This window comes from Pelmatolapia mariae, linkage group LG7 (assembly GCF_036321145.2).
Source record: "Pelmatolapia mariae isolate MD_Pm_ZW linkage group LG7, Pm_UMD_F_2, whole genome shotgun sequence".
Classification (NCBI taxonomy): domain Eukaryota; kingdom Metazoa; phylum Chordata; class Actinopteri; order Cichliformes; family Cichlidae; genus Pelmatolapia; species Pelmatolapia mariae.
This window is the reverse complement of record NC_086233.1, coordinates 48772645-48793850: the sequence shown is the minus strand read 5'-3', so window position 1 is coordinate 48793850 and position 21206 is coordinate 48772645. Positions and strand designations below refer to the sequence as shown.

The 21206-nt window shown below is 42.0% G+C and overlaps 1 protein-coding gene across 4 annotated transcripts in view; it reads left to right on the top strand.

The window, feature by feature from the left end:
* The window catches only part of LOC134631265 (zinc finger protein aebp2-like), a 54590-nt gene that overhangs the window by 4117 nt on the left and 29267 nt on the right, over positions 1–21206 (top strand). For 2 of the 4 annotated variants that reach the window (XM_063479442.1, XM_063479440.1), the window contains 5 exons: positions 138–262; positions 9985–10052; positions 16933–17046; positions 18357–18386; positions 19387–20883. In XM_063479442.1, the coding sequence (XP_063335512.1) occupies positions 138–262; positions 9985–10052; positions 16933–17046; positions 18357–18386; positions 19387–19393 (344 nt within the window). In that variant the 3' untranslated portion in view covers positions 19394–20883. Of the gene's footprint in view, positions 1–137; positions 263–9984; positions 10053–16932; positions 17047–18356; positions 18387–19386; positions 20884–21206 lie in introns of those variants that run through there. The other 2 variants (XM_063479443.1, XM_063479441.1) reach the window with 2 other exon arrangements.

The window sequence follows — 21206 nt, the reverse complement described above, 5'->3', positions numbered from 1 at the left end:
GCATTTTTCAGCTGTGAGATGATTGGGGGACCCAAAATTGGACTAATGGTTTTATATAAACGTGTGTGTACATGTATGGGAATTTGACTTTACTCCTGTTTTCTGCCTCCCCCCACCCCTCACCCCCCACCCTCCAGCGAGACCCCATGACTTCTTTGATGCCCAGACCATGGATGCTATTCGGCACAGAGCCATCTGCCTCAACCTCGCCACCCACATTGAAAGTGTGGGCAATGGCCACAGTGTTGTCTTTCACAGTACGGTATGTGCTTTACTGAATGTCTTGTAGTTTTTCTAGTGTCTTTTTCCGTTTTAATGGGTTTACACACAACGGGGGAGGGGGGCGGTTCAGAGAGAGCAGGCTTTCTCCTTTTTTATGCTTTCCTCTTCTTCATGTCCAACTTTAATTGGCCTCTTGCTGTGTTTGTTAAAGACTGGAAGAGTAGAGAGATTAAATAAAACACGCAGAAAGGGGAAATATATGTAAAATATTAAGTTTGTTTTAAAGTTAGACCAGAAACAATTTTGGCTCCCTTTGGTCATATCTAAAACACTGTTTACTTATGTAATATAAAAAAAATAATTTACAGTTAAACTGATTTCCTCAAAATATCCTGATGTCTTAAAAATGTTAGTGCTAAGACTAATAAACCACTAGGAATTCATTCACCAGATCGGAACACACTTTTTGGGCACACTGCAGGCCGCATTATTTGGAAAATAAAGCCATTAAAAATGGTTTAAAAATAACTAACAGCACAAAAATGGTAATGGCAAACAAAGTCAATAATAATAGCTTCTTTGATTTCAGATGCAAATTTGTATGTCTGACATTTGCTCATCAGCTATTTGTATGAGAATGAAAAAGCCTGGTGGCTGTCATGGTCATATGTGAGATGGTCTAGAGGTCCAGTTCACAGCCTTGAATTGGCAGAATTAAGGCCTTTGTCCATACGCCTGGCAGTCAAAGCAGAGACGGACTTCATTTTCAGTCCTATCAGTATAACTCTCGGATGATACATTAAAAATAAAATAAAAGTCACTCAGTTGTTGTGCAGGGAGAAACGACACATGGAGAACAAACAGTAAATGTGCTTTTTCACGTTTTTTTAGCTGTGCATTTGCACATAGTTTTGCTTTGGGGATTGACTTGCATTTGGCCGTTAGAGGTACTGCAGTTTTTGGCCTTTCAGAGTTAATTTTTTGTGTCTTGGAAGTTGCTACTTGAGATTAAAAGGTTGACAAACACAGTCGGATTCGACTACTTACTGGACTGTTGCCACACAAGTTATACACACTTACTAGTTGGTCTCCGGGTTCTTGCTACTTTTGTATGCTAAAAGTCTATTTCTTATAAGATAAGATAAGATAAGATAACCTTTATTAGTCCCACACGTGGGAAATTTGTTTTGTCACAGCAGGAAGTGGACAGTGCAAAAGTTATGAAGGACAATTAGAATAAAATAAAATAAGAATAAATACAGTACACAACTGTACAGAATAGAATAAAAATAGAATACTATATACAGTAGAATAAAATAGAATAAAATATACAATAGGATAAAAATAGAATACAAATGCTATATACAACTGAGTAAAAATACAACGGTGCCAGAAAGATTATTGCACATTTGTGTTATTGCACATTTGTGGATGTGTGTGTTTGATCAGTTAAAGTCTTTGTTGTGGAGTCTGACAGCAGTGGGGAGGAAAGACCTGCGAAATCTCTCCGTCCCACACCGTGGGTGCCGCAGTCTCCCACTGAAGGAGCTGCTCAGTGCTGTCACAGTCTCATGCATGGGGTGGGAGATGTTGTCCAGCAGGGATGACAGCTTAGCCACCATTCTCCTGTCACTCACAACCTCCACTGGGTCCAGAGGGCATCCTAGAACAGAGCTGGCCCTTCGGATCAGCCTGTTCAGTCTCTTCCTGTCCCCAGCAGAGATGCTGCCACCCCAGCAGACCACACCATAAAAGATGGCTGAGGCCACCACAGAGTCATAGAAGGTCTTCAGGAGTGGGCCCTCCACTCCAAACGACCTGAGTCTCCGCAGCAGGTACAGCCTGCTCTGCCCTTTCCTGTAGAGGGCGTCTGAGTTATGAGTCCAGTCCAGTTTGTTGTTCAGATGAACACCAAGGTACCTGTAGCTGTCCACAGTCTCAATGTCCATACCTTGGATGTTCAGTGGTTGCAGTGGAGGATGTTTGTGCCTGCGGAAGTCTAACACCAGCTCCTTGGTTTTACTGGCATTGATCTGGAGGTAGTTCAGCTGGCACCAGTCCACAAAGTCCTGAGTCAGTCCTCTGTACTCCTTGTCGTCCCCATCAGTGATGAGGCCGACTATAGCAGAGTCATCAGAGAACTTCTGCAGGAAGCACTGGGTGGAGTTGTGGGAGAAGTCTGCAGTGTAGATGGTGAAGAGGAACGGAGCCAGAACCGTTCCCTGTGGGGCCCCCGTACTGCAGACGACCCTGTCCGACACACAGCCCTGAGTCCTCACATACTGTGGTCGGTCGGTGAGGTAGTCCAAAATCCAGGTAGTGAGGTGATGGTCCACTCCAGAGTTCTCCAGCTTGTCCTTCAGAACCGAGGGAAGAATAGTGTTGAAGGCACTGGAGAAATCAAAGAACATGATTCTCACAGTGCTCCCAGCGGTCTCCAGGTGAGCGAGGGAGCGATGTAGGAGGTGAATGACGGCATCATCCGCTCCAATGCCAGGCTGGTAGGCAAACTGAAGTGGGTCCAGTGATGAGCTCACAAGGCGCCGAAGCTGAGCCAGGACCAGCCGCTCCAGGGTCTTCATCAGGTGGGATGTCAGAGCCACCGGCCTGTAGCTGTTGAGGTCCTTGGGGCGTGAAGTCTTTGGCACTGGTACAACACAGGAGGTTTTCCAGAGCTGTGGGACTCTTCCCAGCCTCAGGCTCAGGTTGAAGAGGTGCTCCATCACACCACACAGTTGGTCCGCGCAGGACCTGACGACCCTCGAGCTGATGCCATCTGGACCCGCTGCCTTCTTGCCATTAATCCTCCTCAGTTCCCTCCTAACCTGGGTGGTTTAGAGAGACAGGCTGGAGCCTTGTGTTGATTGTGTATTGGATGCTGTTGTTGGGGGTGGGGAGGAGTGAGCAGGGTGAATAGAGGAGGTGTGAAGTGTCTGAGGTGTCAGAGGTGGAACAGCAGCAGTGGGGGTGGTTGAGTCTGCAGCCGATGTTGAAGACTGCCTCATGGCTGAATCAAATCTGTTGAAGAAATGATTCAGTTCATTTGCCCACCTCACATCCCTCCCAGGCAGAGAGTTCTGATGTTTGTGGCCCGAGATGGTTCTGAGGCCTCTCCAGACTTCACCAACGTTATTTTGCTGAAGGTGGTTCTCCATCTTCTGCCTGTAGCTATTCTTCCCATTCCTTATCAGTCCCCTCAACTCTCTCTGCACCCTTTTCAACTCCTCTCTGTCTTTGGATTTGAAGGCCCTCCTCTTCTGCTTGAGGACAGCTTTAATTTCCGGGGTAATCCAAGGTTTGTTGTTGGAGAAACACCGTACAGTCCTGGTAGGTACGGTGTTATCCACACAGAAATTAATATAGTCCGTAATGCATGTAGTAAGGCTGTCGATGTCCTCTCCGTGGTCGTCACAGATCACCTCCCACACAGTCGACTCAAAACAATCCTTAAGAGCCTCCTCGCTCTCCTGCGACCATCTCTGTACTGTGCGGGTGGCTGGTGGCTCCCTGCGCACTAAGTGCTCATACACAGGGACAAGGTGCACCAGGTTGTGATCAGATCTGCCCAGGGGAGGGAGAGGTGATGAACTGTATGCCTCTTCAGCATTGGCATACAGTAAGTCCAGTGTTTTATTGTCTCTGGTTGGGCAGGTCACATACTGGGTGAAGGTGGGCAGTGTGGAGTCCAGTGAGGCATGATTAAAGTCCCCTGATATTATGAGGAGGGCTCTCGGAGATTGTGTTTGCAGTCTGCTGACCACTGAGTGGAGAGTGTCACAGGCTGCATCCGCGTTGGCCGGGGGGGGGACATACGCTGTTATCGCGATAACATGCGAGAATTCCCGGGGCAGGTAGTACGGACGCATGCTAACGGCTAACAGCTCAATGTCTCTGCTGCAGAGTTGTTCTTTTACAGTGATGTGCCCAGGGTTACACCATCTGTCATTCACAAACACTGCCAGTCCCCCTCCTTTCCTCTTACCGCTGTCTCTTGTCCTGTCCGCTCGAAGCAGCTGGAATCCCGGTAGTGTCACACTTGTGTCCGGAGTTAGCGGTGTTAGCCACGACTCCGTTAGCATCATGATGCTACATTGCCGGTACTCCCTCTGTGACCAGGTTAGCGACGTGAGCTCATCCAATTTATTGTGCAAAGACCGTACATTTCCAATAATTACAGAAGGAAGAGATGGTCGATAACGTCTCCTTCTCGGGCGACGGCGCTCCTTCCCAGCACGACACCCCCGTCTTTTCCTCCTCAGCTCGCTGGGAATGTCGGGTCTGTCCGCCGGCAGTACTGCTGTGGGACGCAGCGCTAACAGCTGATCCTTACTGTAAACAAAGGATCCCTGCTCTGGGTCCCCACACACGGGTGAAAAAAGTAGAAAAAAACTAAGAAAAACGACCAGAACTAGCACAAAACGGTAGAACATGGTTGCAGAGTCTAATTGCTAATACGTTAGTTATAGAAAAATTACGAGAAGAAAAGATAAGAAAGAAAGAAACTCGGAATGAGCAGAGCTGCTGTAACAGGCTGCCGCACACGGGGGCCGGAAGTGTTTTATATATATATTTATATAATTGGTACAGGACTTGATTTATCTTGGCTCAAAATAGGCCCTTTGTGAATGAGTGCAAATGTACAGCTGATCAATGTACAGTTAAGGCATTGAGTTGGTTACATAAATTTATAGAAATTTGAGCTTTTTGCTGCCATTTCTAATGATTTGATAAACCAAAAAATCTTTAACTCTATAATGCAGTAAATAAGAAAACAAGGTTGGAAAGCTTGTGTGTCAGAGCACCAAGATCAAATAAGATGAAGAATATTTTCAGGAAACACAGCTGAACTTTCCCAAAATCATTTATCCGAAAGAACACATAAGAAATTAATGACATTTTCAAAGATGGTTTAGACCTTCATCATCATAATGAGCAATAACATTTGAAGCTGACTTTGTCTTCAGCGTCATCTAAATCTTCCGTCTTCCCTTCAGGGACACCAATAAAGCTGCTTGTTTGTAAATTTATGGCACTGTAATGTTACTTTTTGTACATCCCACATTTATTTATGTATATATATATATATATATATATATATATATATATATATATATATATATATATATATAATAAAAATCCATATAAATAAGACGGGACATGAAAGAGTCATCAATTGAAATCCTCCAAGGATTGCAGATTTTTTTCCTCTTTGCACTTGAATTGAACCTGTAGAAACAGCCCAAGGCCTGATGTTGTTTTTCTCTAAATCGGGCTTCACAGGAAAGACAATTGGTGTGTTTTATGTGTGCAGCTTTCCCCATTTTGAGCCTTGTGCAGAATACATTATTAATGTGTGGTAAAGTGCCTTTTTCACCTTAAACTGGAGCCACATGTGAGCTCTCATAGGAAGAAAAATCTTTTTTTCTGACAAAAATTCCTTGGATGAATGGATTTTCTGTTAAGAAAACTTAACTGTAGCTGCTATTCTAATGCATTTCCACAAGGGAGCACTCTGACTCCAGTTCAGACTGAGTGATGTGGTGTACTTCAAAAGATTGGGGGGGAAGTAAGGATCATCTGCTGCCTAATCCTCTTTTGTTCACATGGTGTACATAAAACACACACAGTCCCACTCCTTTCTCGGCACAGTCTCTCTTTACATTTGTAAAGCAGCAGTTTTCCTGCCAGTGTCAGTAATTCTGTTTACACTTGTTATCGCCAGGCAGAAATCTATTCTATTTTACCTGCCTGTACCACTCTAGCTATGAAATATTTCCATTTGACATTTTCCCAAAAAGATATAACAATTCATAAAGCGTTGTTGTAGAGCATCACCACTGGCTGATCAGAAACGGGAAACAAAACATCTCCCCTTTAGCCTCAAAATAAAACCAGCCTTTATGAAAAGGGTTTTAACCACCATGAAAAACACACAGGAGTAAAAGGGTTGTTTAAAAACAGAGGCCGGTTTTGTTAAAATGTTTGTTTCGGTATTAAAAAGGGTATTTTGTACAACACATTTGCAGTTGTCTCATTGATGACAACAATGATTCATCCAGTGTAATGCAAATTTTTGTGATGTTAGTAAATGAGCACACAATAAATCACAAATATGTAAGCGGTACAGTTCAAAGGAAAAACAAACAAATCTGGCCAGTTGGGTGCGCATTAGTGTGCACACCCCTAAACTAATACTTTCTTGATGTACCTTTTGATTACTGACAGGGGTGTTTACACTTTTTGTATTCACTGTACCTCTGTACCTGCATGTCAACTGTAGCAACACCCAGCCCTTCATTATTTGTTAGATTTTTTTGTTTGTTTGTTTTTCTGTTTTTTTTAAGTAAATAATTGATGCATCTACTCATAAAGTGGGTGCAGCTGAGGAATATTTCACAGGACTCCTGTTCAGCTCTTTTCTCCTTTGCATTGCCTCTATAAACCCCAACCGGTCAGCTGCAGCAGCCAAGAATTTAAAGACAGGGAGGGGAAAAAGTGAAGATAAAGCTTGGGAAGAGGTTAAGAGAGGTAACTATTTGGACACAGAGTCAGAAGGAGGAAGAACCAGTCAAGGGAGGGAGAGTAACAAATGGAGAGAAAAAAACTTGGAGAGTGAGGACAGGGAACAGGGGTTAAGTGAAGGTTAGGGTCATGGAATCGGAAGGAGATCTGGCCAGTTGGGCATAGATTTTCTTTCTCTCTAATCTCTGAAGGATTGTGGTGACGGGCTGCGATGCTGAGTTAGACCCCAGGCCCCAGTGGACCCTCCCAGGCCTGGGGAGATGGAGCAAAGCCGTGGGGGGTTCTGTGGAGCTTGGCCAGTGGGTCTGCTGACCTGTTGGAGCAACTCAGTCATGTTTATGATGGGATATTTTTGTTATTGCACCAATCTGCGTCATCCACAGCTTGACCCCATGACACTAGACAGGCACCCAGTTTTAGCAGGCCTGTCCTCCCCCAGCTGTATTCCTGCAGTTTTCACTGCTTTGTTTTGGAGCCACATTAATATCTGCTGTTCACTCCCTAAATCCTCCTGCTCTCTCTCCCTCCCATTCTTTTACTTCCCCCTCTCTTACCATCCTCCCCTGGGTTTATAGAGGATTAGGATCTGTCCCTTAAAGCACCGACTGCCATCATCAGACCACTCAGCTCACAAATCACTTCATGCTGCTTAAACACAAGCCCACTTCTTTACATATATGTTCATGGCCCTTTCAAGTGTAGGCTTGGCTTGTGATTATTAACCTGGTGCTACAAGGTGCCTGAGGGCATAGGTTAGCAGCTATGCATTTTTAATTAAAAAAGCAGTAAAGCGGCTGGTTAGTGCACTGAGTCTTACCCGCGGGGCTTAATACACTCAAGTTGGGCTCACTCCAGCTAGCACAGGAGTTTGACTCTCGTATACAAGCCCTGCTGTTGTCTCTGAGAAACTGTTCCTCTCCATGTGAATTTACGAAGCCGGAGAGCTAGCAGATAAAGGAAGAGGGAGATAAGCAAGAACAAATGAGATACAGTGCTTATTTATGAGGTGTGACTAATAGTCTGAAAAGTTGGGAAGGAGTTTTTACATCTTCTGAGGACTAAGTTAGAAAGTTGGGAGAGGCACATCTGAGAGCATTTTAAGTAGAATCCAGTTAGCAAAGAGGTGCAAGTCTGTTTTGATTGTTTGTTTTTGTTTGAGTGAGATATAATATCGGTAGGGAAATGTACTGTATCACTTTCTCCTATAATATATAAACAGGTGCTCCAGACTTTTTCCTCTAATTTGAATTGTCAAAAACTGCTAACTACGTGGGGTCATTTCGGTGGCTGGAGCCTATCCCAGCTGTCACATTCTGAACCGGTCAGCAGTCCAATAGAGAGAGAACGCAGAGCGACAGATAACCACATGCTCTCACAGCCACACCTGCGGTTAATTTTAGAACGGGACTTAACCTTTCATGCAAGTTTTTGGGAGGAGGGACCCCCGCTGGTACAGGGAAGACTAGCAAACTCCAAAACCGGTGCTTTGTGAATAATAATGAATATTTTAAAGTGGCTTAAACTGGCAGTTATCTCACGGCTGTTTGCAGCTGTGACATTTGCAGACTTCCTGATTTATATCACTGTATATCACATTTAAGTGTATCACACTGTATCATTGTGATACCGTTTAGAACTGCCTGTTATCACGGGCAGTGTATCGAGATACGATCAGATGGTAAGTAACTCTTTTAATTCCCCAAGCTATTAATCAATCACCCTGTTTTAGTTGCTTTGATATCCCTCCTTGTGTTTGTCAAGACTTGTGTGTCTGCACACTGTATTGCAGACAAAGGGAACATGGTTGATCTGCCAACTTGGCTGCTGTTTGCAAAGCGTCTTGCAGACAAATGTTAAGGCACAAGTCCAGAAACAACAAAATTAATCTCACCTAACCTAGCCTAAATAGTCCTTGTTTTGTTTTTCTGTTTCATTTTTTTGTTTTGTTTATTTTAAAGTTAATCAGTTTATTACAAGACATGTTTGTGTCCTCCTTGCTTTCCTCAAAACGTTTGCCAAACACCACAAAGGTGGAGGAAGATGAAAATACGTAATTTGTCAGATTATCCATCAGTTAGCTGTATCTGTTTATCATTGAGGTTAGTGGGATCTCAGATAAATAAAACAGATTGAAGCTACTTAAAACACAAAAATCATTATGCGTTTTGTGAAATGCAGGAGCCGTTGTAAGAGGAGGAGAGCAAGTCTCTGTGTCTTGTCTCAGTGGAGCCTGCTCCTTCCTGTCCTCAAACCAGTTTCCATCAATGCCAGAGCTAGTCCCTGGAGTCACAAAAATAATCTCAAAAATTCATGTGCGTAAGAGAAGTTCTTCACATGTGAGCTCATTCACGATCCTAAAAACAGACCCCCTCAAAAAAAAGGCAATTGACGCAAGAGGTTATATCTGTGGCTATTTTTGCCTCTCCTGGTTATTTTTCTTGCTTTTCTTTTCCCTACTGACAATATTTGTGAATTCCACACCAGTTTTACTATAAACCAACACAGCATGAAAGATGAAATGCTATGCATGAAAAGGGCTAGATAGGCAGGAAGTCTTGTATAGTCTCAACTGTATTTTCAAAGAAGAAAAGCCTTGAAGTTTGTAGCTGCAGTGGCTGTGCAAAAGGTTTGTATTGAAACCAGAAACCAAAGCAAAAATGAACACAGGTTTGTGATGCAAACATTACTCTGTAGGAGTTGGTCTCCGCTAAACGCATTCCTGCCTAACGTGTTGAAGCTTTCGGTTGTGACATAAACCGCAACAGGAGCAGTGACTTTGTGACGATGGTAACGTCTCATGTGCTTTATCTTCTGTCTGAATTAGCTTCTTGGTCTTGCAGTGTGTTGCGGGGCATAGATCACCCTGAAAATAGAAATCTCACTGAGCTCTCACATGCATTATTAAGACCGGCTGATGATTACACTAACAAGCAAAATGAGCACTGAATCACTTGGTTGGATGTTTGAAGCATGTAACCGTATTATTCATTAGAGAGATGAGGCCAGAAATAAGGCACATCTTTGAAGCCTTTTCTCCACAGATGCGAGAGAATGCTGCAATACAGACTAACCTGATACGTCTGTGCACATGTAAAGCAACAAAAGGGGCTTGAAATGTAAAAGTTAACAGCCATTTGGGTTAAATTATATGCCTGTGTAAATACTTTGTTCTGAATCTTCCTTGCTGAAGCCAGCTCAATGTTTTGTTTTGTTTTTTTCCTCCCTTGATTGTCTGTGTAGGTGCTAGCCAAAAGGAAAGAGGGGTCTGGCAAGGTCAAGGTTCTTCTGCATTGGACACCTGAGGACATGTGAGTAAAACTTTTCCTACATTTTATTATAGATCTGCATGAGCATTTGCCTTATATTAAATAATATACAGGGTGTAAGCTTTCGATTTCATAGTGCTTTAGTTCCTTAGCTGTTCACTGGCAATGATCGAAACACATACCGTTAGAAAGGAGGGATTTGTGAATTTCATGTGGTTGCCAGTATGTAGTATAACGACTGCAGTGTCTCCAGGGATGGGTTTGACTATCGTACGGATATATGCCACGAGTCCGGAGGGAGACACATTTTGTAAGCTTTATATTTAGATATGTATTTTAAAATTTACTGCAGGCTTCTATGTCCATTACTTTCAAAAATATATCCTTTTGAAATGGGATGCTTGTTTTTGATAGACTGTGTATAAGCCAAAAAATAAGTGCCAGCATGTCTTAAAGATGTTTTGCAGGCCTCCTCTGACTTCTAAATTGTGAGACTATTCATGCTTCAGGGGCGTCTGTATGAACCATCTTGGGTTTTGAACTGAAACTGAACCTGACACTTACATATCTGCCTTGTAAACTGGACAGTCTTTAAGTTGTTGTAGTAACCTTGTCGTGCAAATACTTCTGGGTCTGACTACGAGATGAACTTATTCACTAGTTTAACCCCACTGAGAAGGAGAAGACATGCACTCTGACATTTGTTAATAATTAATGTGGAATGTTAAAAAGTAATATACTTTATTTCTATAGGACCTTGCAAAACTCAAGTTACAAGGTGCTTCGGGGTAATGGTCTGCACTGATATAGTCCCATTTATCCTTGTTTCTCATTCGCACACTTGCACACTAATGGTGGCAGAGCAGCCATGCAAGGTGTTCACCTACCGTCTGATTTGGTGTCTTGTCCAAGGGCAGGTTTGCAGCATACTTTACCACCTCAGCCATGGCCACACAGTAATATAAATTTATACTAATATTTGTAAGCCATAATATGTAAATGTAACCAGTGTACAACAAGGCAGCTCAACACCTCTTGTACAAATCTCCACATCTGTAACAATCCAAAGACTGAACCACTTGTACAAAATTTACCTCTTTGAGCTGTAGCAGTTTGTACGAGTATGTGTCATCCAGCTGCACATGCGGCGATCTGGGCTTCCTTCATGTCGGGGCTTGTTATAAATCTTCCTTACTTGGCTGAATGAATGGATAAACTTGTACTAAGCCCACTGAGACTTGGACCGTTCTGCACAGTCATCACCCGTTTAAATGCCTTTTGCCAGCTTAGCCTTCCTGGGCTCAGTCCACTGGAGGTGAACATTGGAAGCAAAAAGAGAGAGAGCTTCACAGAACTCTGTGATTATCAGTAGGACTTTTGCTCACGGGTAGATCCAACCAAACTCCCAACTCTCCCACACTCCTATTAAAGGTTTTGACTGAAAGGCATCTGAAAATGATCAGAGAGCCGACTGAGAAAGAGAACAAGGATGACGAGAGATAAGCGGGAAAGAACTAGAAACAGAGAAGGAAGGGGAGCGAGAACAAGGTCAGTGGTGGCAAAGAAATAGTTTGAAAACAAAGGGACCTGGCAAAGACGGGAGTACTGGCACGAGTTTGCAAATTCAGCTGTCTGCTAAAAGCTTCCAGTGAACAGACTGTAGAAAAATCTTTATTCTCTGAGGTTTCTGCAGTCCATCCTCCTCTTCTTTCCTTTTCCCATCTCCGATCCACCTCTACAGCCTTCTGCTTTCCATGCATGTGGGAGTTTAATCTAATGTGGGGAGAAATAATAAGGGAGTGGGGAAAGGAAGAGAGAGATGAAGTTTGGTGATTAGGAAACATTTCTCAAATTAATTCCAAACAGAGAGACAAAGATTGAGATTGATGCTGAGACCCCAAAGACAGATGCAGGCAGAATAGATGAGGAAAAGAACAGGAGGGACAGAGATAGGAGGAAAGTGAGAAATAGGAGTGGGAGCAAAATGGCTGTGGGAGTGAGAAATGTGAGGAAGAGGCAGAATGAAATCAGAGGGAATGAATGATAGGGAGGGGATTTAACAGAAAGATGGAAGGCAAGAATGAGACGCCTTGGTTCATGCAGGAGAAGGCAGTGGTAGTACTGAGTCATACATTTGCCTTGGGCCAGAGGAGTGCTTGGGTCATTAATATGGATAATTATCCCATTACGGAGGGGGGTTACAGTAATGTCTTAAGCCGTGTGGTTGTGAGGGTGGCTTGAGTACCTCTAAACAGATGAAAGTTGACCAGGGGACTGAACTAAGTTTGCTTGTACGACATTTGCTAGGCTGTCTTTTCTATTAAGTTTAGAGGTGACTATTTTGCCAAATTTCACCTCTTGTTGGATAAAGTTCCTTAGTCTGTCAGGCTTTCTTCTTACAGGGGCACATTTTTTAGTTTACATTGATTTTCGGGGCAGATTTACCGGTTTGTAAAACAATAAATCTATGATTTCAGACAATAAGCTTTTCATCCATAGCCAAGAACCTGTGCCAGGTCTCGTTAACTAGCAAGAGAAGTAAGAAAAGAACACTTAATCTCATTCGGCCTCGTTCACTAATACATGCATAGAAATGTTCTTACCCTGCACAAGAAATGAATGCTCATGAAAAACTACCCTTGGATTTATTAGACTTGCACACTGACCACTGTAGTCTTACCGCCACACGTATGTTTGTGAGTTCAGAATAATTTTAAATCAGCAGGGTTGTGCTCGTTGCTTGGAGTCTGGCCTTATTTCTCTTTTTAAGAAAGCATATTTACCTTGAGGAGAAGTGGAGAAAGTGGTGAGGATGTTGTAAGAACGAAGTATGCTTTCTCCCAGCTAAAAACTGGGAGAGAAGACAAGTTTTGAAGTCAGAAAAGGTGCAAAGTGTTTCCATGGGAGTGACAATGAGGTTAAAACAAAGTGAACTGACGGAGGTGCCTGATATCTTTTCCACTGACAGGCTCATTGTGGGTCTCGGGGGGAGTTTTGACACCAAGGTAATATGAAATACAGACTAATAGACCATAAGAAAAAGAAACCTGGTAGAGAGAAAAGAGCAGCAGATCAGCCCGAAATGAGAAACACTCAACAATGAGTGAAAAACATGTTATCACATCTGTGGAATAGTGCAAGGAATTAGACTGTAAGTGATGACATCACTTACAGGATGAAAATCATATGTAGAATATGTTTAAAAAAGTCACAGCACACACTGCCTAGTTTGTGGGGAACTGTAAATGATGATAAAGCAGACAAAGTGTTGAAAGTCACTACATCATGATTTGTCCTACACACATCTGAGGCGGCTCTAAATGTGTAATTTGGTATAATACCCTAAGGATAAGGAAGAATGTAAGCATAAAGGCTGTAATGTGCATGTGTGCACATATGTTTCTCAGCCACTGAGTCAATGATTAGCTGTGTGAATGTGGGAAGTCATGTTTATTAATGCTCGAGCTAACCATTCACTGTGTGACTGACACTCATTAACTCCATTTGGATTAATGAGTAACTGATTAACATGAGCCATTATGAACTGAGATTTACCAGCAGTTCACTGAGGAGGAAAAGGGGGATGGGAGGGCTGGGAGAGAGAGTGAGAGAACCATAATTGGAGTCTAATCTTTGATGGATGGGTGAGTGGATTCCCCTGCACGCTGTTGATTGCTTTTGAATAACTAACACTAGAATACACAGTCACTGACAATGAACACCTCCAGCCACCGAATCTGTCCTGCACATAGTTATGAAAAAACTAGACAGAGCTCATATTTCCCAACATGGATTTATCTCTTAAATGTTTGTTATGTTTTTTTTCCCCAAATTATAATTTTTTTTATTGCTTTGTTTACTTTTAGGCAGCTGCCATACAATCTAGTGGGGATCTAAGGTATTCACTGTGTAGAAAAGAAAAAAAAGTGTAAAATTAGATTTTTGGGGTTTTTTTTCCCTGCTGTTTTCAGTCTGCCCTGGGGAACTTTGTCACAAGTTTGCAAGAGTAAGCATGCAGAATTGTCTCTAAATGTACTAAAGATCAATGTAGCTTTGATCTATGATGTCTGACTACATTTTGAAAGCGCACCGGGGGGGATTGTCTGGTGGGTCTCTGACCAGTTACTTCTGCACCATAAATTTTGACACATGAGGCAAAAGAATAAATGCATAAACCTTCATCACTGCTATTTCTAAGTTTGCTTGTGAAATTCAAGAAGAGCTGCTAATTTGATCTGATAGGAAGAAAAAGACCGTGTCAAAAACATCCACTTCCTTCCACGCCTTCTGTCTGGAGTAGACATGTATGTAAGCCCCCCTCTCCTCTCAAAAAAAAAGAGAAAAAAATTATTTTTATTTTAGGAAAAATTAGTGTGAATGTCCATTTGATGTAACCTGTGTACTATTTACTATGAATGGGTTTTTCCTGGCTAAGAGTAGAGTAGGTGTGACATGACTCCTTGGCAGTAAGCATAATAGAGTGAAGGAGGAGATTTTTCTTTGAGCATTTATCATGTTGATTACATTTTTTTTTTATTGTTAAACTGATTTTGGTTAGCACTGTTGCTATTTTTACCAACTAGGTCTTGGGTTTGAATCTGTGGTGTAAACCTGACTAAGCAAGGAGTAACGTGATCTCTGGGAAGACAAAACGCATCTAAAATCTCAGAATTTCAGAAGTTTCAATTCGTTTTTAAGTATATTATAAAAGTATATTGTATTTTAAATATGTTAGAACCATTCCTAAAGTATTGTGGTGTAAAATCGTAATAGGAAGTTGGGGTGCTGATGGGGTGTAGCCTCTCTTTAGGCTGCAGTGAGTTTTATAGTCAATGAACTGGCTTTCTGAGCCTCCTGTCCTTTGTAGTTTATCAGGACACTTCATATAAAGCCATTTAATATTTTACCAATCTGATTATACTCTTTAGTGGTTTGTGATAACCCTTTTGCTTCTGTCACCATTGGGAGCCTCAAGGCCTGGAGCCAGCCATCAATTCAGGGTTGAAGACGAGCTTCACTCTGGCAGGCGTTCCCCAGTAGCTTTCTCGACAGAGGGCCTCCCGCACAATATACATTTCTAGCTCATAAAGAAGCGAGGCAAATAACCTTCCCAATTCTCCTCCAGAAAATAAAACAAATCCATTTGTCTTTATTTGGTTTATGTGACTGAATGGGGTTTTTCGATCTTTTAGGGCTTTGAAAATGTGCACGTGTGTTTGTGAATGATATGAGCACTTTGGGAGTGTTTATGTGTGTGTGTGTGTATTTTCGGCACGTGCAACATGCTGCCCCCACTCCCCCCAGTGCAGCCTTCTTGTGCGTTTCCCAGACACAAGGATATAATAAGTCATCAGTACCACAGCACACTTACTGTGAGATGTTTACATGTGTGAGTACGAGCACACACACACACACGGGTGTTTACTGCATTTTTAACACTCCGCAGGTCCACCTCTGTCATTTGAGGTTTGCTTTGGAGAAGGACACTAACTCAAGAGTAATCCAAACTGTAAAGCTGCTTTGAAGGGGGCTGTTTCTTGTCGTGTCTCTGCCTCTTCTCAGCTTCCTCTTTCTTCTCTCCCCACCATTAAAGGGGATAGAGGGACTTTGTGCACTGCAGAATCAAAAAGGAAAACAACTTAGCATCACACTTCTTTACTTTTTTCAAACTTAAAAAAAACCCCCACACAGACAGTATATGCCCTTATCTAACAATGATTGGAACAGCATTTGCATGAGCAAGCTATGTTTTTGCATGATTTGGGGTATTTTGTAGTCCTTTGCAACCACACACTTGAGCAAAAGGATATATATACATTATGCAGCTAGCAGCACCTTCCAGGCACTTAAACATACCATAAAAGGATTTTTGCAACCACTGAAGTGAATTATTTTACTTTAATGTGGGCCATCCCCGCCTCCACTGCCACTTCACTTTGCTTTCCCTCCTTCCATAGTTTCCTGTCCTTCATTTGTCAGTTTTGCATTATATTTTCTCTCTTTAGTTCTTCACCTCTACCTTCAACTCTGCTACATCTGAAGCGATACCTGCACACCATAATGCTGAATGGGCTGACTAGGCATGTGAATGACTGATTTGGCTTGGTGACTGCATGCTTGCCTAGCAGCCGCCTGCTGTGTGTGTGTGTGTGTGTGTGTGTGTGTGTGTGTGTGTGTGTGTGTGTGTGTGTGTGTGTGTGTGTGTGTGTGTGTGTGTGTGTGTGTGTGTGTGTGTGTGTGTGTGTGTGTGTGTGTGCGCGCGCGCGCGCGCGCACGTGTGTCTCTGGGGGCTCCTGTGATGACGCACATAGTGACGGGGGAACGCTGGGGGTGGAGACGGGGAGGTGGGGGCTGTAGGAAGGAGGGGAAGCGCAGCAGACTTGCTAAGCTCTTTGTTTCTTTCTTTTGCACCTCAACTTGCCACGCCATTACTCGGCACACTCCCATACTGTGGGTGCAGTAAGGTGCTACTGCTCAGTTCAGCATTTAATATAAGTTCATGTGTCACTGAAGTAATCAGCACTCTCTAATTGAATTTTAAGGGGGAATATAATCAGTCTGTTCTCGTTGTACTTCTAAGCCAGTTTTTCCATTTTGTAGTAAAATTTGCAAAAGAAATCACTGACACATATACGATCTGATCATGCAAATGAGTGGAAGGTACACTTTTTCCACCCTTTGTGTGTGCTAGTCTGGTCACTTGTGCACGTATGTCTGTTTCTGTGGTTTGGTTACTTATAGAAACATACCTAGTCTTCGGAGATAGGTGTTAACGTGTTCATTTGACTCACTGAGGCTACATCTTTCCCACCCTGCTCCGTTCGACCCTACTCCCACTCCGTCCTCGGTATCCTCATCTTCGTCTTGTAACCTTGAAACCTGACCACATGTCCTCTTTCTGCATGTGTGTGCTGTCTCGCAGACTGCCCGACGTGTGGGTGAATGAAACCGAGCGATCTCAGCTGAAGACTAAAGTGGTGCACTTATCCCAGTTGCCACAGGACACAGCCATGCTATTAGATCCCAACATCTATCGGTGAGTGTGTGACAATGCCAGTGGCCTTTTTGTTTGCATGCATGCATGTCTGAATGCACAATGGCACAGTGCTGCAGATCGGTGTTTTACTGCAGTCAAATACATGTTACCCATGGGTAAATATTACCTAATTAAAGTGACACTTGAGTGTTTAAGGTTTTTGCCTGCACACCTATGTGTATGTGAGAATTTGTGCAAGTAGGTCTGTCAGGTTGTTTGTGTCCATGTACTTTACTATTCTTCCAGCAGGTGGCACCAACTCATGATTTTAGCAGATTGGATTCAACAACCTGATACAGAGAAAACACCTTTTGTGTTCCTTGTAAGGCGAAAAACATTATCTGTTGTGCAGGCTGGTCAGAGAGGTCAGCTTTTGGTTAAAGTACAGATGCATTTTTCTGTTACTTGCATATATGTAGATTGCATTTTACTGAGCAGCTGATAAATTCATAAAATGGATAATAAGTTAGTGTTGCTCTCCATATGACTCAGTTTTTTAAATTTCTTTTTATTTATTTTTTTAAAATGGAACTTGTCACAATACAGTTTTAATACAGGAAAAGTAATTTCCTGCTGTTGTGCAAATGCAACTCAGTGTACCACATTTTCTGTCTTCAAGTGCACCACACACCACTAAACATTAGCTATGATATTATTTGAATCCTGCACAGCTCTTCTAGACTTGCACTCGTCACTGACATGAGAAAACAAGGGTAACTTTATGGCACCCCATAAAAGTCTGAAAATGAATCCTGAAAGAGGAACAATGTGCCTAAAATAACAAAGTGGTCATCTTACCAGAGATATATGGCACACAAGTGTGCTAATCAGCACACAGGCTGGCTGATTTTAATTAGAGGTGAAGGCTCAGTAACTGCAGAGGCTGCTGCTGGACTCTGGTTTCATAGTTGAATATAACCGTCAGCACCTAGCCAATTTATGTCAAGGTTGTCCTCGTGCATGAAATCCCAAAACAAATGTGGTAGCTGCTGCTTATGGCAGCAGATATTATGTGTTTGGACTCCTGTTCATGTACATGAGATGGAATAAAAGACTGTCATAGTGGCAGTGCTTCCGTGATGAAATGTATCCGCCTGAAATCAGCTCAAGCACACGAATAGCAAAAAAAAAAGAAAAGATTCTCTTGAAAAAGTGTCTTGATGTCCAGGTAAGGATACCCCAAAAAGTTGATTGTGTTCATCTGGACGTAGTGTTTTCTATCTACAACTTTTCTCCCACTAAAAACGCTACGTGCAGATGAACAGACTCAACTCTGTGGGATGTCCTAAAAAATGTTTCTTTCTTTTCAGAGCACTTCCTCAAAAGCGTCTGAAGCGCAGGTAAGCTGAACATGTTCAACATCTAGGTATTTGTGAAGTATAAATAAAATCATTTAATAAAATGGATTCTAGACACTCTCTACTATATACAAAGGCATGTATGTTGGTTCAAAACCAACTAGTAGTCATGTTAATCAATTACAGCAGGTACACAAGTAATTTGAATAGGCTATTAATGTGAACCTGAGCTACAAACGAACGGTACAGGACTTAAAGTAGCAACTGGATAACAATATATTTTATGTAGTTTACTACATCTTACTACAGCATCATTAATACACACACACACTGTGTTTATACGAATTATTTTAGTGAAGTATTTAAAGTGGGAGCTTTGTGCAAGTTTGCAGCAGCAACAATGTTTTCAGTGCCGTGCAAAAAGTCTCAAGACACGCTTAAAACATAGATGCGTGAATGATTAAAGTCACATCAGACTCTTGTGTGAAGATGAGTGCATGGTTTTTGAAGTTCACCGTGGTGTTGGTGCGTGTATGCAGATAAGACAGAACTGCTGCCTCATTCTTGCTCGCGACCTCGGCTGGTAAAGACACATACGCAGTTGAAATGTCTTTTTTTCTTCCCGCTGTGACGTAGATCAAATGATGCACTGACGATAATGTTCGTGCGTCTGCAGTGTGGCTACCCTGTAGTGAAATATCATTACAGAGGATTACTTATCGCCCACAGCTCGGCGGTTCCTGTGTAGCATGAAGCCAGTTAACTGAGAAACAGGCCATTTTGAAGCCACAGCCTTTGGCAATTGTTAGCCTCATTCAAACATTAGCTCTTATTTGGACTTTGTTTATTATTCCATTAATTGACCGCAGTAGTGAAGTACATCCAAAAAAGAAAAAAATGCACTAAAAGCTCTTAATGTAAAGAAGTCAGCTCAGTGTCTGAACACTGAGGATAGATCCAGTTTTTTCTTACTGAAATCTCTTTGGTGGCAGATTAAAAACTCGAGTCTCCATCTCTGTTTCTCTCCTGTCTTTGTGCTCAGCCTGTAAGGAGTCATCTTTGGACTTGATACTTAAGTCGAAGTTCCTGTATGGGACGCTCTTCATCCGTTTCTGCTGAATGGGGGGAGTGACATGGCGATAAAAGGAAACAGGCTTTCTGCAGTTCTCCTTTTCCCTCTCCAGCTTTGTATATAAAATGATTGTTGTAGCCAAGTGTGATGTCAAATGGGACTGAAAATTTTTAAAACCTTTGTGTTTAACAAAAATGAAATGAATGTTGTTGTTTTTTTAAACAAGCACCAAACATATTAACTCCCAGTAGTGTAAAAAACAGCAACAAAAAACCTGTTTTTGTGCAAGCTTGTCAGATAACACAGCATCATTTTATAGCTGTTTTGTGTAAAATATTTATCCAGATTTGTAACTTATTTTTATACCTTGAAAATACTGGTGTACTGTGGATTTCTGTGAAGGTTTTGAATAGAACCGTATTTACTGTGATAATATATGTAAGCTGTCACCTGTAGGGTTACTTGGAGATTTTCTAGTTGTAATTACGTTGTACGTGACGTAAGTCTTAACAAATTATCCTATTTATAGTTACTGAATGCAGTACTGTTAACTATGTGTGCGACGGTGAAGAGTGAGGCTGTGCCGGTCGTCAGACAGTTCAAATGGTTTCTGGAGCAATAACTCAGTAGTTAAGGACACTACAGTGTAGCTCTTAATATCACCCAATCTGTAGACAGCGTGCCATAAAATAAAAGGCAGGCATGTAAAATGTTTAAATTGCAGCAACTAACTCGGCCTCCTCTTCCACAAGTAACACGAACTGTATGTATCATAGTTGTTAAATGTTCATTGATTAACATTACCGCTATTTAAGCACTCACGAAATATTGGTAAGTGTTTTCTACGTAATGTTTGAAATTAAATATTGTGTTTGTAATAAAATTGGGGAAATGATGTTAATGAATTGAACTTGTATCTGTAATGATCCAAGGGGCTACATTGGCAATGGCGCAATCCACTGTTGCATGGCTGTAGTGGAGTGTAAGTTCTTTAAGGGTGTGCTGGAGGGATTGGCTTTACTTGGCATCCATTAGCAGAACAGCTTTGGGAGCATGCTGTGGAGAAGCTAATGACTGGGCTGGCAGAGCAGGGCCACTGCCAGCCTCAAATGTTGGTGAACATGCCTGCAGAGAAAACAGAGTTCAGGGAGAGGTCTGCTACAGTGTGGCTGTCCTGCTCGTCAATATTTCATGCACTGGTCACACATACAAAATTCTTCTTGGACTCCAGTGCGTGAAACAGTGTGGCTGAAGGTTTGCTTTTGTGAGCGTTTCTAATATCTGCAATGGTCTGTTGAAGCTTATAGAAATGTTTGATGGCAAATTGATAATAATGTAATGTTCTAATTATGTAGGCAACTCTGTGTCAGCACGAAATCTTCATAGTCCCACTACTGGGCCAGTTTACATTTTTGGTACTAATATGTGAACCTTTTGATACATAAATAAATGTTTCTGTTTTGTTTCTTTGTGGGTCCTTGGATCAAATTTTTAATTTTGTTCACTCAAATATTCTGGTCATTTTTAGCTATTTGAGTGTTTAAAAAAACCAGTCAGTTTCTTCTGTGTGTTCTTAGAGTCAGTATTTTTGTGGTTTTGCCTCTGTGCAAATCAAACAATATGTCACTGAAGTTATTTCTTTTGCCTTTAATTTGTATGATTTTGTATTTTTTTATACACAGTCCCCCTTTCTCAGAGATTTGAATGTAACTGGACAGTTTACTTAATGGGCAGCTTCATGTCCAGGTGAAGTCTCTTTTCCAAATAACACCTATCAGAGAAAAATCAAT